This window comes from Canis lupus, chromosome 5 (genome assembly GCF_003254725.2).
Source record: "Canis lupus dingo isolate Sandy chromosome 5, ASM325472v2, whole genome shotgun sequence".
NCBI lineage: Eukaryota > Metazoa > Chordata > Mammalia > Carnivora > Canidae > Canis > Canis lupus.
The window spans coordinates 63,288,335-63,306,158 of NC_064247.1; the positions used below are offsets into that span (position 1 = coordinate 63,288,335).

The following is a 17,824-nucleotide window of genomic DNA, read 5'->3' on the forward strand; positions in this document are numbered from 1 at the left end:
TTCTTGGGGTCTTCGTTTCTTTATGAAGGCACCGTGTCACATAAACCTTCTCTTAAGTAAATTTCTACATTTTTCTTATGTTTTTCTGTCTTTGTCAGTTTAATTTTCAGACCCAGCCAGGGACCCAAGGAGGGTTGAGAAAAATTTATTTTCCTCCCCTACATAGTATGTTCTGTTACATAAATGATCATGCTATATGCTGATAGATGGATGGGTGTTCAATCTCACTAATAATCCTAATAGAGAACTAAGATAAAAAATGAAATCTCTTTTGCTCATGACATCAGTAAAAATGTTTATACTTGATAGTGTCAAGTGTCAGAGGTTGGGGAGAAATGGGCTCTTGCGAACACTGTAGATGGACAATACAAATGGATTAAGGCTTTTTACAAGGCAATTTGGCAATATCAAAATTTACAGTGTGCAGGGTGATGGGGAGTTAGTGTTTCGTAGGGACAAAGTTTCAGTTGGAAAAGATGAAAAAGTTCTGGAGACAGACGGTGGTGAGGTCTGCACCACAATGTAAATGTGCTTGCCACTGAAACATGTACTTAAGATGGTTAAAATGGTGAATTTTATGTTCTATTTCATCTTGTTTATAAATGAATTATGAATAAACCTGAATCCCTGTTTTATTTTTTTTTAAAGATTTTACTTATTCATTTGAATTCATTTGACACAGAGAGCACAAGCAGGGGGAGCCCCATAGGGAGAGGGAGAAGCAGACTCCCCGCTGAGCCAGGAGCCAATGTGGAGCTCAGTCCCAGGACCCTGAGGTCATGACCTGAGCCGAAGGCAGACACCTAACCGACTGAGCCACCCAGGCACCCTGAATCCCTGTTTTAAAAATGGGGGAGTGGGGGAGGAGGGTCTGTTATAAAACCATATCAATGATAATATTTTCTATGCATAAAATGTAACTTGTTACACCTCACATGAAATTTGACTCTTTATCCAGGAAAATACAAAGTTATCAAAGGCATAATTTCTCCTGTTGGTGATGCATATAAGAAGAAAGGACTTATCTCTGCCCACCACCGAGTTATCATGGCAGAACTCGCCACCAAGAGTTCAGAATGGGTGGAAGTTGACACCTGGGAGAGTCTTCAGAAGGAATGGGTAGAGACGGCTAAGGTGCTAAGGTATTCATGGTGAAGTCAGCTTTGTCAGTTGTGTGGAGATGGTTTGGGGGCTTTCTGCCATGTTTCACTACTGCCTGTGTCTGTGAACATACAGATTTGCAAACTGACTCAGGTCGGAGGGCTTAGGCTGTGCTATTCCCACGTCCGGTTATTTCTTGGGTATGGAGCACAGCAACAGAATGTGGGGGTCTGTTTACCTGTATGCCTTTCATCATGCGTTGAGATGTTTGCATGCTTGTTACTGTGTGTATCTTTATGAAAGAGAGCACATAGAGAAGAAGCCTGCCTGCCCTGTCTGTGCCCAAAAGTCCTAAGAAGATGTTGTCATTAATCTTAAGTATAAAAGAGAGAGGCAGCTAATTTAAGCAAGAGAAGCCATGGTGCTTGGTCATGGACAGCCCTGATTTTACGAGCCGCTCCCATGACCACATATGGGGGTTGTCTTAGACCTCTGTGCTCATACCTTTGAAACAGTTCCAGGTAAGGATTCAAAAACTAGAGGGACGCCTGGGTGGCTCAGTGGTTGAGCATCTGCCTTTGGCTCAGGTCATGATCCCGAGGTCGTGGGATTGAATCCTGCATCAAGTTCCCCTTAGGGAGCCTGCTTCTCCCTCTGCCTATGTCTCTGCCTCTCTCTGTGTGTCTCTCATGAATTAATAAAGTCTTTCAAAACAAACGAGAGTGAATAATATCTAATTATTATGTGATATTAGCTTAATTATAGGAGAGCTTTCTGAAAAACCTTCATGTCTAATGTCTATTCTTAGAGTTGAGCCTTCTGGTTCGAAACATATCAGTTAGGGTTTCAACAGGAAATAGAAACCACTGAAATTTTTTTTTCTTTTTAAGATGTTCTTTATTTAAGAGAGAGCATGCGCACACACACACTCAAGTTGGGGGAAGACAGAGGGAGAGGAAGAATCCTCAAGCAGACTCCATTGCTGAGCACGGAGCCAGCCATGGGGCTCGATCCTCCAACCCTGAGATCACAACCCAAGCCAATATTAAGAGTTAAGACTCTCAAGTGAATGAGCCACTCAGGTGCCCCCAAACCACTCTGACTATTCTAAGCAGAAAGGGATTTAGGTGCGTCTGCAAAAGTGTCAAGGGGCTGGCAGCAGGGAAGTGGGGTTTGTTCCAAGGTCATACCTCTTTAGCTGCAGTGAGTGTTCAGGAAGCTGGTCCTGTCTCTGCCATCACAAATGCTGCTCTTCAACTGTCCCAGTCTCCTAGAGTTGGTGGCTGGACAGTGGAATAGAGAGTCTGGCCACCATGCTTGTGCCATAAGAGATTGCTTCTCACGCTCCACAGCCCAGAAAGATGGCCTCTGCCTCCCTTCTTCCTTCCGAGTCTTGTGAGTGAATCTCATTAGCAGAATCTCTGTCAAATGAGAACATGCCGTGAGATCCTCTGGGAAGTGTGTTTAGGGCAGGATTTGTCCACTGAGCCAGCAGATAGTATCCAGCACAGCAACCTAGCAAGAGGAGCAACTTTTCAGGCTTGGCAGGGAGGTGTCTGCCCTTTTCATTGGCCAGAAATTCTATCAAACACCAGGCTTGGGCAGCTCTGGTGGCGCAGCGGTTTAGCGCCACCTGCAGCCCAGGGCGTGATCCTGGAGACCCAGGATTGAGTCCCACATCAGGCTCCCTCTGCCTGTGTCTCTGCCTCTCTATCTCTGTGTCTCTGTGAATGAATGAATAAAATCTTTAAAAAACAAAACAAACAAACAAAAAACACCAGGCTTCTGCAGGCCCACCTTACTCAGCCCTCCCTCTTTGGCTCCGCAGCAACCTTACTGTCTGTTACATATTAACTCAGTTGCTCAAGAGGGAAGGGAGTTAGAGGCACAAGGACCCACATTTGGCTCCCCTAAATTTAGCTCATGTTACTTCACAGTTGTAAAGCAGTCGGCATCCTGCTGCCAGTCCACAAGAAAGCTACACATAAGCTGCCTGTGGTCCCTTCCTTTTAGGCTTCAGGCATCTGTCCCCTCTAGGACTTTATCCTTGGCGTGTGGCTCTCCATTAAGTGGGTCAAGCCACATTCTTCAGTGGTCAAGAGTATAGGCTCTGGAACCAGACTTCTGGGGTTCAAATACTGGCTTGGCTACTTATAAGCCATGGGCAGGGGCACCTGGTAGCTCAGTTGATTGTCTGACTCTTGATTTTGACTCAGGTCTTGATCTCACAGTTGCAAGTTTGAGCCCCACTTTTTGAAAATATGGCCTAGGGCAAATTAATCAGAGCTCTCCTCTCTTAATAGGGATAATAATTCTGATATAATAGTGGGCAATAAGAGTTGCTTTGTAATAACTAAAACATTCAGTCAATAAGATTGTTATTGAATGCTTCCCATGGGGGCACCTGAGTGGTTCAGTCCGTTGAGTGTCTACCGTCAGCTGAGGTCCTAATCCCAGCATCCTGGGATCGAGCCCCGAATTGGGCTCCCTGCTCAGTGGGGAGCCTGCTTCTCCCTCTGCCTTTACCCCCTGCTCATGCTCTCTCTCTCAAATAAATAAATTAAAATCTTGAAAAAAAAAAAAAAAAAAAGAATGCCTCCTATGTCCCAGGGAGTCTACCAATAGCTGGAGTTGCAGCTCTAAGCCTTCACTTCCCTCCACTATTGGAATAATAATAACAATAATGGTATTTATGGCACAGGATATTGAGAAGATTTAATCAAATAATCCATGCAAAGGACTTAGTGTAATGCTTAGCACATAGTAAATAACTAATGTTAACTCTTGTTATTATGGCACACACATAAAGCTTAGAATAGTAATAGCTACCATCTGTTGTGCTCCCAGGATCTCCTTGCTTTCTGTTTCTGACAGCCAGTCCACAGCACTGCTGGCCAGTATCCATGCTGACCTGGTGGTACTGGGGACTGGTAAGCATCCCAGTTGGATGCATCCCTTCTGACCGGTCAGGCATCAGGTGTACCTGTGGTTAAATGTTTTTATTTTTTTTATTATTTTTTAAAGATTTTATTTATTTATTCATGAGAGACACACACAGAGAGAGGGGCAGAGACACCGGCAGAGGGAGAAGCAGGCTCCATGCAGGGAGCCCGATGTGGGACTCGATCCCGAGTCTCCAGGATCAGGCCCCAGGCTGAAGGGGTGCTAAACCGCTGAGCCACCCGGGCTGCCCTGGTTAAATGTTTTTAATATCACATAGCATTTAACTCTGGGTCAGAGGCTCTCAGACATCTCCTGAAGGACAGTATTTTAGCTGAACATTGTGAGAAGAGAAATGTTCTATTGCCTTGTTTTATAGACACCATCAAGAGAAACTAGAGGCCGGGAGCTGTGATCACCAGCAGGATTCACCTGTGCGGGGAAGGCCTGGACAGAAAAGGAAGTGGGCTGAACAGAGACAAGATTTTAGTCAAAAGAAATCACTAGAGCCAAAAACAAAAGGTCTGTATGTTTCATCAGACTTACCGACTACAGTAGATAAGATTCTAGAGCTGAGCAAGCCCCTTTGTATTTTCATATTCAGTCTCACAGTTAAATGAGACTGTGTATGAGTGCCCAGTAAATGCCCCTAGTTAGTTTTGTGAATGGAGGGAGGAAAGGAGAGGAAAGGGCACCTTGAGCTTATTTCTCCTGCAGTGGTCCTTAACTTTTACATGTCCTAAATCTCTTCTGGGAACCTGATTCTGATCAGATGGAATCTATGAACCCTCTAGCCAGAAAAACACACTGCTATGTTCATTTTGGTGCAGGGAGTTACTAGCAAAGCAGACCCTGAAGCTGTGTCTTCTTTTTCCCAGATGTGCCAAAGGTAAAGCTGCTGTGTGGGGCAGATCTACTGGAGTCCTTTGGCGTGCCCAATCTGTGGAAAAGTGAGGATATCACCCAAATTGTGGGAGACTATGGACTTGTATGTATTACTCGGGCTGGAAATGATGCTCAGAAATTTATCTATGAATCCGATGCACTGTGGCAGCATCGGAACAACATTCACCTGGTAAATGAATGGATCACCAATGACATCTCCTCCACAAAGATCCGGCGAGCTCTCAGAAGGGGCCAGAGCATTCGCTACTTGGTACCAGACCTTGTCCAGGAGTATATCGAAAAGCATGATCTGTATAGCTGTGAGAGTGAAGAAAGGAATGTCGGGGTCATCCTGGCTCCTTTGCAGAGAAACACTGCAGAAGCTAACTCATAAATCCTACAGCATGATATTTTGGACTTCCCTGATGGGTATTTGAAACCGTCTGCGTGTCAGTAACTGGGAAGAGGAATTGTGATCCTGTTTCATAAACTAAAGCATTTTAAATGTTTGATAAAGATCAGGGATCCCTGGGTGGCACAGCGGTTTGGCACCTGCCTTTGGCCCAGGGCGCGATCCTGGAGACCCAGGATTGAATCCCATGTCGGGCTCCCAGTGCATGGAACCTGCTTCTCCCTCTGCCTGTGTCTCTGCCTCTCTCTCTCACTGTGTGCCTATCATAAATAAAAAAATAAAAATAAAATAAAGTTTGGTAAAGATCAGTTTCATAGTAGATTAAAATCAGGTTTAGGGATCCCTGGGTGGCGCAGCGGTTTGGCGCCTGCCTTTGGCCCAGGGCGCGATCCTGGAGACCCGGGATCGAATCCCATGTCAGGCTCGCGGTGCATGGAGCCTGCTTCTCCCTCTGCCTGTGTCTCTGCCTCTCTCTCTTTCTCTCTCTGTGACTATCATAAATAAATAAAAAATTAAAAAAAATCAGGTTTATAATTATTGGAAATTCCTAAGATGAATGTTTTCAATATAGTCTCTGGGTGGCTCAGTTGGTTGAGTGTCTAACTCTTGATTTCGGCTCGGATTGTGATCTCCGGGTCATAGGATTGAGCCTGGCATCGGGCTCTGTGCTCAGCATGGAGGTTGGTTCAGATTCTCTCTCCCTCTCGCTCCTGCTCACTCTCTCTCAAATAAATAAATAAAACCTAAAAATAAAAACCTATTTAAAATCCCCTTTAGTTTTTTTTTTTTTTTTTTTAAGATTTTATTTATTTATTCATGACAGACGCAGAGAGAGAGAGGCAGAGACACGGGCAGAAGGAGAAGCAGGCTCCATGCAGGGAGTCCAATGTGGGACTCAATCCCAGGACTCCAGGATCATGCCCTGGGCTGAAGGCAGGTGCCAAACCACTAACCCACCTGGGCTGCCCCCCAATTTAGTTTTTTTTTTTTTTTTAAAGATTTTATTTATTTACTCGTGAAAGACAGAGAGAGAGGCAGAGACACAGGCAGAGGGAGAAGCAGGCATCATACAGAGAGCCTGACGTGGGACTCGATCCAGGGTCCCCAGGATCACACCCTGGGCTACAGGCAGTACTAAACCACTGCGCCACCAGGGCTGCCCCCCAATTTAGTTTTTTTTTTTTTTAAATGATTTTTCTCTTATGGTTATTGATTTTTTTTTAATTTTTTTATTTATTTATGATAGTCACAGAGAGAGAGAGAGAGAGAGGCAGAGACACAGGCAGAGGGAGAAGCAGGCTCCATGCACCGGGAGCCTGATGTGGGATTCGATCCCGGGTCTCCAGGATCGCGCCCTGGGCCAAAGGCAGGCGCCAAACCGCTGCGCCACCCAGGGATTCCCCCCAATTTAGTTTTAAAGGGAATTAGCCTTTTACGAATGCCTGCATTCTTCACCAATGGTGGCCAAGGAAATAATTCTAAAAATAGTGATCTTGTAAAATCCACCACTGACCAGTCATCTTCAGTTGTGCAAAATTCAGGTTGTGAATGTGCCTGGCAGAAACTTGACGCTAATGGTTCTGTCTCTCTGGCGCACATCAGTTAAGCTTTGCCAAGACACACCTGCCTGGAGCTCCACCTTTGGAGACTGGGAGAAAGGTCCAAGCCCTCAAATGTTCAGAAAGGTACACCAGTATTTCTGCTCCCCACACGAGAGGTAGAGAAACAGTCTGGGTGCCGGTAACAGGGAATTGTGATTCTTTCATAAACTAAAGCATAAAAGTTTGGTAAAACCAGTGGTAATTTAAAATCAGGTTACACGTTATGGGTTTCCTCTTAGCACAGCCTCTTGTGGCTCTGGTTATCTGCCATCTTGCTGTCTTCAGGAACCGCTTCAGAAATGACATCATGGGGATCCCTGGGTGGCGCAGCAGTTTGGCGCCTGCCTTTGGCCCAGGGCGCGATCCTGGAGACCCGGGATCGAATCCCACGTCGGGCTCCCGGTGCATGGAGCCTGCTTCTCCCTCTGCCTGTGTCTCTGCCTCTCTCTCTCTCTGTGACTATCATAAATAAAAATAAAAATTAAAAAAAAAATCTTACAGAAATGACATCATGCTACCTGGAACAGAGAGAACCACAGAGAGTGAGGGATCTTATGCAAGGATTTTATGAAGTATCAGTGTTCTTGGCCTTTCTTGATAGCTTAATAGTCAAAAGATGAATGAAGATCCTACAAACATGAGAAATGCCACACTGGATGAGCTCACATTTCCTCCAACTCAGAATTCGAAGCACTGAAAATGGCTGGTTGAAAGAACTCTCTATGATCTCAGTCCAAAATTTTCTCGAGTTTCTGAAGAGCCCTGCTGTTTTTGTTCCAGCTCACTGTGAATCTGCCATTTGTAAATTTAAGCAGAAAAAGTTTCTACTTTCTTACACTTCCCTTTTACGTGACAAACACAAGTTTGTTACATAGTTGGATGCTGATTAAAATTCTGTGAAAGTTTTACCAATTGGTAAGGCAAAAGAACCAGAAATAGCTTTTATAGAATAGCCTTAGGATCCATGAAAAATCATGTGGTAGAAAGAGGACTTAAGTTAAATTCCTCATGAAAATATAATACTTTTTGCAATTTATATTTCATACCTACACCATTCTAGATGAAGGGTTTATGACTTGAAGGAAAAAGTACTTAAAATTGTACAGTTATATGGTCAAATGTGAACACGCAGTTTGAAAAGAGGAGTGAGGGATCCCTGGGTGGCGCAGCGGTTTGGTGCCTGCCTTTGGCCCAGGGCACGATCCTGGAGATCCGGGATCGAATCCCACATTGGGCTCCCGGTGCATGGAGCCTGCTTCTCCCTCTGCCTGTGTCTCTGTGCCTCTCTCTCTCTGTGACTATCATAAATAAATAAAATAAATATTTAAAAAAAAAAAAGAAAGAAAAAAGGAGTGAAAGTGGCCAGCATCCATTCTACAGCCACTGACCTACTCTTACTGAGGCCAACAGGCCAGCCTCCTAAAGCCCACGAGGGTTGCAGAGCCTGGCACCAGTAGGCTTCAGTCTACTGATGGAGTGACAAGTTGGAGTCTCTGATCAGAGAGATTAGGTCATTTCTCCCCCTCCTGAGCTTTTTGGAGTTGAGAGTTGAAGCAGTATTGAAAAAGAACCATCTAGAAGTAGATGAAGCTACCTAAGTGTAACTTTGATTTTTTTTCTCCTGGAAAACTGCACTTAGTTCACCTGATGTATGTACAGAGTGCAGAAGGCTTCCAATGCTATAAACTTCTATTTATTTTGTAGAAATTTCTCTTATACCATGGTGCCTTCCTACCTAGAAGGGCCCACCCTGCTCAGCTGTGAGTATATGACCTCTGGACCCACTGGGTAAAGCGTTTGGGGACCTCCCAGGAGACTTGATAATAGTGAAATGATCCTATTGTGCTATTTATGGATCAATACCTTTGTACATGGAATGGGATGCTTTTAGCTTTTTGTCTTAGTACCAAGGATGCTGCTAATGCCACAACATAATGAGTTTTGGGTGACCTCAAGGGCAGAATTTCCTGTTTTGATAGTGGAAATTAGAACAATGAACTTCACAGGGGAATAAATATTAATAGTTTTTGTGACTTCCATTGAGGAAGAGGGAAATATGCCACTATATTTCCTATTATGGCTTTTTCATAATTTGCTTTTGTAATGTAAATTTTGGGTTTAGGAAATGTGTAAAGCTGGTATTTTGTGTGTTTGATGCTCGTGTTTTATATGTGTTATACTCCTTTACCCCTTACATTGCATAATTTGAATGCAGCCAAGGAACAAAAGTCCTTTACTGGCAGCTTAATTCAGCTGAATACACATCTGGAGAGATTTTTGTTGTTGTTGTTTACCTGTTTAGGGGACAAGTGTGAACAGTAAACCATTTAGATAAGAGGAGTGGGTTCTCCTTGGTGATCATGGTAGAGAGATTGAGCCACAGGTGTGATTTAGGCTCATCTTCTTGTATCAAAGGATGTTCTTTTTTTTTTTTTTCTGATATCTCGAGGGTCTCCCTGCAGGGTGGAAGGAAGCATTCCATCAGTGTCAGCATGTACAGTAGTTTTCTTTTTTCTTACCCCAACGTCTGATTCATTTCTGTCAGAGGCCAGAAGTCACTATCTTGTGAAATGGTGTGGCACCCAGAAGTAAATGTTAACCATTTTGGATAATCAGTGGATAACAGGACATCCATTCCACTGCCATCCTCATACTTGTTCCCACAGGCCTTGTGATCTAGAACATTCATTGTGGCATCCACCCAACTGTGAGGCTGTACAGTGTCTGTCTCTGAAATCTGTACCTGGTTTACCAGTGGTGCTGTTTGATCTTCACAATGCCAACACTTACTGAGCACTTATGATGTGTGGGGCGTGTAAGTCATAAAGAAACTAAGCACAATTAGTTGATTGGTGTAAATGCCAAACCCTGAGGCTTAAGTGAGCAGTATGTCTTCTGAGCCTGTGTTCTTAACCTCTTTACGCCTTACGTAACATCTTTTCAAAGAATGAAGTTTTAGTCACATCTTGAAATTTTCATCACCCCAAATGGATGAGTACAAATAAAGAAAACTTTGAACATATGATAGTCTGATGGTGACGTGTGATGTGTTCTGTCCACACAGAAGGACCAAGTGGAACCTGCCTGATGTACCAATTCCTTGGAATAGGAGAAGTGAATGCCCAGGAGGAGGAGGTGTTAGGAGCCCTAGTTCACTCTTCATTAGCAAAAAAAAAAAAAAAAAGAAAGAAAGAAAGAAAACGCACCCAGATCCATGAGGGGGCATATGAAATGTGATCGACCTGATGGAGAGTTGGCACTGGCTCCTCACCATACTGGCTTCTCACCACTCTGAGCTGCCACCTGTCCCTTCTCTTCTGTGTGACCAGGAAGCATATCTTGGAACAGTATTATGTGAAGTACCAAGGGGAGCACACAAGTACAAGATAGTCTCTGCTGCCAGGTTGTCTACAGCCAGGTGGCAAGAAAAACAAGACTAGAGTTTGAGCAAGGAACTCTCCAGAATCCTCCTGAACCCATCACGTTTCCTAAACATGAGCACCCTTGGGCCCTGGAAGTCAAGAAACCAGGGTGGAGGGCACTCCAGGAGGAGCTCCTTACACTGAATTCTTTGTCATTTATCTGAAGGTCAAGGAGTCCTGTTTCTGTTCTGTTTGGGGGGGCTTTTGTTTTTCCAGCTTGGGCAGTCTTAGGTAGGAGGAACAACCCACGAGGAAGTACAGAGAACAGGCCTGTCCTCTCACTATATATTACAACAATTGCTCTCAGGTTGGCAGGATCTGAGGAGCGGAGGACAGTCAAGAGAAAGGTTTTTGTTTTTGTTTTTAATTGCTTGCCCTACTGTCCTCCCCAGGGTCTCCAGAACAACAGCTGCATAGGAAACCAGTGAGAATGAGTGACCCCCACATTTGGATGGCCTCGCTGGCATGTTTCACTCTGTGGCACAGCACAGGAGAGCAAGGCGGAGGGGCCTGGCTTATAGGGGCAAAGTCCCAGCTGCCTTCTTCAAGTTAGATTCTCGGCACCCAAAGTTTCTTTTGATTAATAGCCTTTAAAATAGTGCAGCTAGGGATCCCTGGGTGGTGCAGCGGTTTGGCACCTGCCTTTGGCCCAGGGCGCGATCCTGGAGACCCGGGATCGGGTCCCGCGTCGGGCTCCCGGTGCATGGAGCCTGCTTCTCCCTCTGCCTGTGTCTCTGCCTCTCTGTGTGTGTGTGTGTGACTATCATAAATAAATAAAAATTAAAAGTAATAAATAAAAAAATAGTGCAGCTAAAAGTATCAGTGCCACCAAAGCAGAAGATCTGAGCTTCTGGCCACACTGGTCTTGTTGAAAGAGTAGTACTCATGAGATAGTATATTTTTAGTATTTATTTATTGAAGTAATATATTTTTAAGATTTTTTTCCTTTTCTTTAAATTTAAACTTTAGGTAGTTAACATACAGCACAATATTGATTTCTGGAGTAGAATTCAGTGATTCAGCGCTTCCATACAACACCCAGTGTTCATCCCAAAATATGCCCTCCTAGATCCCCATCGCCCATCTATCTAGCCACCCCCCCCACCGACCTGCCTCCATCAACCCTCAGTCTGTTTTCTTTTTCCTTTTTTAATATTTTATTTATTTATTCATGAGAAACAGAAGAGAGAGAGAGGCAGAGGGAGAAGCAGGATCCATGCAGGGAGCCCAAAGTGGGACTTGATCCCAGGTCTCCAGGATCAGGCCCTGGACCAAAGGTGGCGCTAAACCCCTGAGCCACCTGGGCTGCCCAACCCTCAGCCTGTTTTCTGACGTTGAGAGTCTCTTATGGTTTGTTTTCCACTCTCCAAAGATTTCTTTCTTTATTTGAGAGAGTGAGAGCACATGAGTTGGGTAAGGGGCAGAAGGAGAGAATCCTCAGGTAGACCCTGAGCTAAGCATGGAGCCCGACATGGGGCTCCATCCCACAGCCCATTAAGTCACGACCTGAGCCAAAACCAAGAGTCCGATGCTCAACCAACTGAGCCACCCAGGGGCCCCATAGTGGTATTTTATTTAACATTTGCTAAGTACTCTCAGCAACTTAAATATGCTCAGAACTGAACCATAATTAGCTCTTCTGCCCTCAAAAAGGTTTAAAAAGGCAAATAAGTTACTTAAGGAGACAAGAGTAACCTAATTTTATTTATTTTCTATATCAGGGTATTTTCCACTGCGAGTAATATGAATTTCAACTCCAGGTTGAAACAAGGACACTTAAACCCAGAAGTACAAATAGAGGGCAGGGTCCAAGTCCTTGCTCCGCTGTGTCGGGTATACTTGGACCCAAGCTCGAGCTTGTAAATAAACCCTCGTGTGTTTGCATCGGAAAACAAACAAAAAAAAACAAATGGAGGGTAGGGTTTAGGGTGCATGGGAACAATGAAGCAACAGTGTCATCAGGGACCCAGGGGCTTTCCATCCCTCTGCTCTGTAACTCAGTGTCCTAAGTCTGGTGCTTGGTGCTCTTTGAGTTGTAGGGTGGTCACCAATAGCAAGTCTTCCTGGCTCATGTTCAAAAGTGGGGAAAGGCTGGCTCCCTAGGGCTTTGTTAAAATCAAAGAAACATCTTCCCCATAGGCTTTTTTTTTTTAAAGATTTTATTTATTTATTCATGAGACACACACACACACACACACACACACACATACACAGAGATAAGCAGAGGGAGAAGTAGGCTCTATGCAGGGAGCCTGACACGGGACTCGATCCCGGGTCTCCAGGATCACACCCTGGGCTGCAGGCAGCGCTAAACTGCTGCGCCGCCAGGGCTGCCCCCAATAGGCTTATCAAACTTATCATCATATATCCTTGGCTGATTCAAATTCATTGAAACTTGCTTGTCCCGAAAACCAATCACTGTCGAAGGAGGTAGACTTTCTGTGATTGGCTTAGTCTTAAATGAATCCAGATCTTACTCCTAGACCTGGACCAAGCTCCTTGATGGCAATGCGTCCCTGCCTTAGGGAGTGGAAGTCTGGATGGCAAGAAGTGTTTACAGTATCCATGCCATTCTTTGCTAAGCCAGTACCAGACTCCATCAGGTGATACAAGAGTGGGTCGACTGCCAACTGTCCCTCTTGCATTCCCATCCATTTCTGCCGAGGAGGAGCAGTGTTAGCACAAGTTTAGGATCATCTTATCTTGGCTATAATTTTATGAGTTACTTTGCCAGTATCAAGTGGAGGAAAAGAAAAGTCTCAAATAAATTTCACCCCTCTTTCCAGAGATAACTTTTGGTCCTTGTCTAGAAGAAAGATGGGAGAATTGTGGAGAAGAAAATTACTCTTTATCCCATGGGCAAGCTCAGTCTATGTCTACTTCAACTGAATTTCAACTCTATCCATACTAGATGGCCCTTGTTTAAGCTGGCCCAAAGCCATACCAACCATCACAAATGCCAAAATTATTAGTAGTTATTTATGTGACTTTCATTTTCAGGCCAACATTTAGAACAATAAGATATTAAGGGCAGGAAGTAAGTATGACCTTTCCATGTCCTGTTCCCTTAGTTTTCTGGAATTTAAACAGGCTTCAGTACTCCAGAAATCTGGTCAGAGTTCATAGTTCTGTGCCCATTAAATGGCAAGATACAGGGGCGCCTGGGTGGCTCAGTTGGTTAAGCGGCTGCCTTTAGGTCAGGGTTCTGGGATTGAGCCCCACATCAGGCTCCCTGCTTAGCTGGGAGCCTACTTCTCCCTCTTCCCCTGCTCCTCCCCCTGCTCATGCTCTCTCTGTCTCTCTCTCTCTCTGTCTCTCTCTCTCTCTCAAATAAAATCTTTTTAAAAATAAAATAAATGGCAAGATATAGGTAATCTAGGATTTGATATCAGCCTGTCATATCCCACCAAAGGAATCAATGTCTTATAGTTAGGAGAATCAACAGCCTTATTCTGGGCAAGGTGGTACTACTCTGATTTCTCAGTAAAAATGCCATTTCTCCTTTGGAAAAGGCTGCAGCCATTCATTCAACATTTATGGAGCACTTGCCAGCATATTCCCTAGGCCCTAGGGATGCTGCAGAAGAATGAGAGGAACATGTTTTCTGCCCTTGAAATCTTAAGAAAAAAGGGAGTCAATAAACAAACCAAAAAAAAATTGTGGATTATGATAATTATGAAGGAATTAAGCAGAGTGTGATGCAGAGTAAATAGCTATCAGAAATATATCAGAAGGCTGTTCGTGACTCAGAGATTATCAGAGTCAAGTATTTTTTTGTCTAAGATGTAAACCAACTGAGACACCTGGGTGGCTCAACGGTTGAGCGTCTGCCTTTGGCTCAGGGTGTGATCCCAGTCCCAGGATCGAGTTCTGCATTGGGCTCCCTGTGAGGAGCTTGCTTCTCTCTCTCTGCCTATGTCTCTGCCTTTCTCTCCATGTTTCTCATGAATAAAAGAAAGAAAAAAAAAGATCTAAACCAACTGAAAAATAAGATGAAAAAAGCAACAAATGAAGAATAATAATAGCATCTTCAAAAAAAATTTCTAAAGTAATCTCTACCAGAAAAAAATATATATATACATATATATATAAAGTAATCTCTACAGGCAGCCCGGGTAGCTCAGCAGTTTAGTGCCGCCTTCAACCTAGGGCGTGATCCTGGAGACCCGGGATCGAGTCCCACGTCAGGCTCCCTGCATGGATGGAGGCTGCTTCTTCCTCTGCCTGTGTCTCTGCCTCTTTCTCTGTGTCTCTCATGAATAAATAAATAAAATCTTTTAAAAAAAAAAAGTAATCTCTACATCCAAGATGGGCTCAAACTCATGACCCTAAGATGAAGAGTCACATCCCCCATTGACTGAGCTGGCCAGGCACCCCCAAAATAGCATCTTTAGGACTGAGAAAGTCCTGATAAAAGTTCAAAGTTGAAGCCTGGTGTGAGGGTCAAAGCAGAATAAGTAACCATGCCAGATTATGTATTTTCTAAGATGGATGTTACAAGATCTCCCATTCCACTTGCTCTGCTTACAATGTGACATTGAGAAATGAGGTCCAAGTTAACCTCCCTTTGGATTTGGGTAGGCATGTGACTCTGGTGGAAATGATGTCATTTGACTTCGGAGACTGTCATAAAAGACAATATAGCATTTTTTTTTTTAAGAGTCCCCAGTCTAGACTTTGGGATAGTCTACCAGAGGGTTTGGGTCTGTAAAACAAATACACTCTCAAGTCCATGTCAAAAGGGCAGAAGGAAAAAAATTGAAATGCTCTGCATTTAGAATGTTTGATAGATTAAATCTATCTCTAGTAGAGAAAAACTCTTCAGTGGCTGTTGTCCCTAAGGCAGGCAATACATTCTGGTAGTGCCCATGTATTGGGCACTCCTTTAGTCCTGGGGAAACCAGGATGGGTGGTTACCCTCATGGCCCCCCAAGCAGAGAACTCATCCCACTTCCATGAGAAGGAAGTAGGTTTGGAAAGAGGCCAGGGTGTTTAGGGGAAATTCCTCTCCATGGAGAGCATGATTAGAAAAGACTGTTCCCCTAATTATGACTTTTGAATTGGAAACCAAAGCAGCTAACCTTGCAAAAAACAGGAGAAAAACATCCCAGGTAGAGGAAACACCATATATAAACACCCCGAGGAAGGAAACAAAACTGGTGGGGATCCTTGGGTGGCTCAGTGGTTTAGCGCCTGCCTTTGGCCCAGGGCTCATCCTGGAGTCCCGGGATCAAGTCCCGTGTCGGGCTCCCTGCATGGAGCCTGCTTCTCCCTCTGCCTGTGTCTCTGCCTCGCTCTCTCTCTCTCTCTGTGTGTGTGACTATCATAAATAAATAAGAATAAAAAAAAAAGATTTTATTTATTTACTTGAGAGAGTGAGCAACAAAGAGAGAGAGAGGAAGCACGACCTGGGGGAGGGAAAGGAAGAAGCAGACTCCCTGCTGAACAGGGAGCCTAATGTGGATGATCCCAGGACCCTGAGGCCATGACCTGAGCCAAAGGCAGATGCTTAACCGACTGAGCCAGGCTGTCTGAGTTTGAATCTAGACTCTTCCATCAAGTGTATGACCTTGGAAATTTAACCTCTCTCCATCTCAGTTTGTATCTCTGTCAAATGGACATAATAAATAACCATTGGAGAAGTAGTATTTTGTGACAAGTGATAACATACACAGTAAGCACTCAGTAAATCTTGACTATTAATAGAGAGACTGTGGTGTCTGGCTGGCTCAGTTGGTAGAGCATGTGAATCTTGGTCTCCCAGTTGGAAGTTTGAGCCCCACATTGGGTGTAGAGATTACTTAAAAATAAGGCAACCCTTTTGGGACCCTTCTCACTGCTGAGAGCTTTCTCTGTATCTTTGCTTAATAAACTTCTATCCCTTTACTCACACACACACACACACACACACACACACAAAAGAGAGAGAGAGAGAGAGAGAGATTACTTAAAAATAAAATCTTGGGGCACCTGGCTGGCTCAACTGGTAGAATATGTGACTCTTAATCTCAGGATCATGAGTTCAAGCCCCACATTGGTTGTGGAGCCTACATTAAATTAAATTAAATTAAATTAAATTAAATTAAGGGCACTAGAGTGGCTAAGTGGTTAAGCATCTGCCTTTGGCTCAGGGCATGATCCTGGGGTCCTGGGATCGAGTCCCACATCGGGCTCCCCATGGGGAGTCTGCTTCTCCCTCTGCCTATGTTTCTGCTTCTCTCTGTGTGTCTCTCATGAATAAACAAATCTTTTTTTTTTTTTTTTTAATTTTTATTTATTTATGATAGTCACAGAGAGAGAAAGAGAGGCAGAGACACAGGCAGAGGGAGAAGCAGGCTCCATGCACCGGGAGCCCGATGTGGGAATCGATCCTGGGTCTCCAGGATCGCGCCCTAGGCCAAAGACAGGCGCCAAACCGCTGCGCCACCCAGGGATCCCTAAACAAATCTTTTTTAAAAATTAAATTAAAAAAATAAAAATAAAAATTAAATTAATAGGGCAGCCCCAGTGGCTCAGTGGTTTAGCACTGCCCTCAGCCCGGGGTGTGATCCTGGAGACCCAGGATCCTGTCCCATGTCGGACTCTGTGAATGGAGCCTGCTTCTCCCTCTGCCTGTGTCTCTGCCTCTCTCTCTCTTTCTGTCTCTCATGATTAAATAAATAAAATCTTTTAAAAATTAAATTAATAAAATCTTTAAATAAAAATATTTTGAGTATATTTTATATGTTATTACATATATATCAAATATACATATATTTGAGTCTGGAGCTGATGGGTGAGGTCAGAAATAGACTCTAAATTTTGGAGGCAGCCTCCAGGCATGGTGTTTGACTAATGTTGTAGATTAGCCTACATTCCCAACCATCTTCTCTGTTGCCTTTCTCTACTGTCAAGACTGAAGAGGAGATGCCAGCTTCCTCGGGCTCCCTTCCAGTTGGAAGTGGGCACAGCTTTGGCCAATGACTGTAAACAGAAATGTAATGAAGGGATAGTGGCAGGTGGTGCTTCCCCCTTCCTTCTTCCCTTGAACATGGATGTCCTGGCTGGAAACCCAGCAGTCCATTCATGACGGTGAGGTTACCAGCAGGCATAAAAGGCCCGGAGAATCACAGAAATGCCACTTCCACCTTATGGAGTTGCCAAATCATCAGCATCCCAGGACTGCTTGATAGGTAAGAAAAATAATGTATATGGAGACCACTAGAGTTGGGTTTATTGACTTATCCTTTGCAGCTGAAACGCTAATGCCGTGAGTTTGGAGGAGCTTCCCTTGGTCATTTTCACTTTGGAGGCAGAGAAAAAAGTGTGGCTCGGAACACGGTGTGCAGCGGGTCTGGAGTTGGAGAGGAGGACGAGGAGGAGGACGAAGAGAGGGAGGGGGAGGAGGCCGGGGGAGCAGGGGTGACAGTGGCGGAGCAGGCAGGCGCGGGGAGGGGGTTCCCCAGCAGGTGCCTCGGAGGCCG

The 17,824-nt window shown here is 44.4% G+C and overlaps 1 protein-coding gene across 5 annotated transcripts in view; it reads left to right on the forward strand.

Annotated features, from left to right (window-relative positions):
* The window catches only part of NMNAT1 (nicotinamide nucleotide adenylyltransferase 1), a 33,866-nt gene extending 23,905 nt beyond the window's left edge, over nucleotides 1–9,961 (forward strand). For all 5 annotated transcript variants that reach the window (XM_025427214.3, XM_025427212.3, XM_025427211.3 and 2 more), the window contains 3 exons: nucleotides 959–1,142; nucleotides 4,421–4,563; nucleotides 4,920–9,961. In XM_025427214.3, the coding sequence (XP_025282999.1) occupies nucleotides 959–1,142; nucleotides 4,421–4,563; nucleotides 4,920–5,320 (728 nt within the window). In that variant the 3' untranslated portion in view covers nucleotides 5,321–9,961. The remainder of the gene's footprint in view (nucleotides 1–958; nucleotides 1,143–4,420; nucleotides 4,564–4,919) is intronic.
* Nucleotides 9,962–17,824: the final 7,863 nt, after the last annotated feature.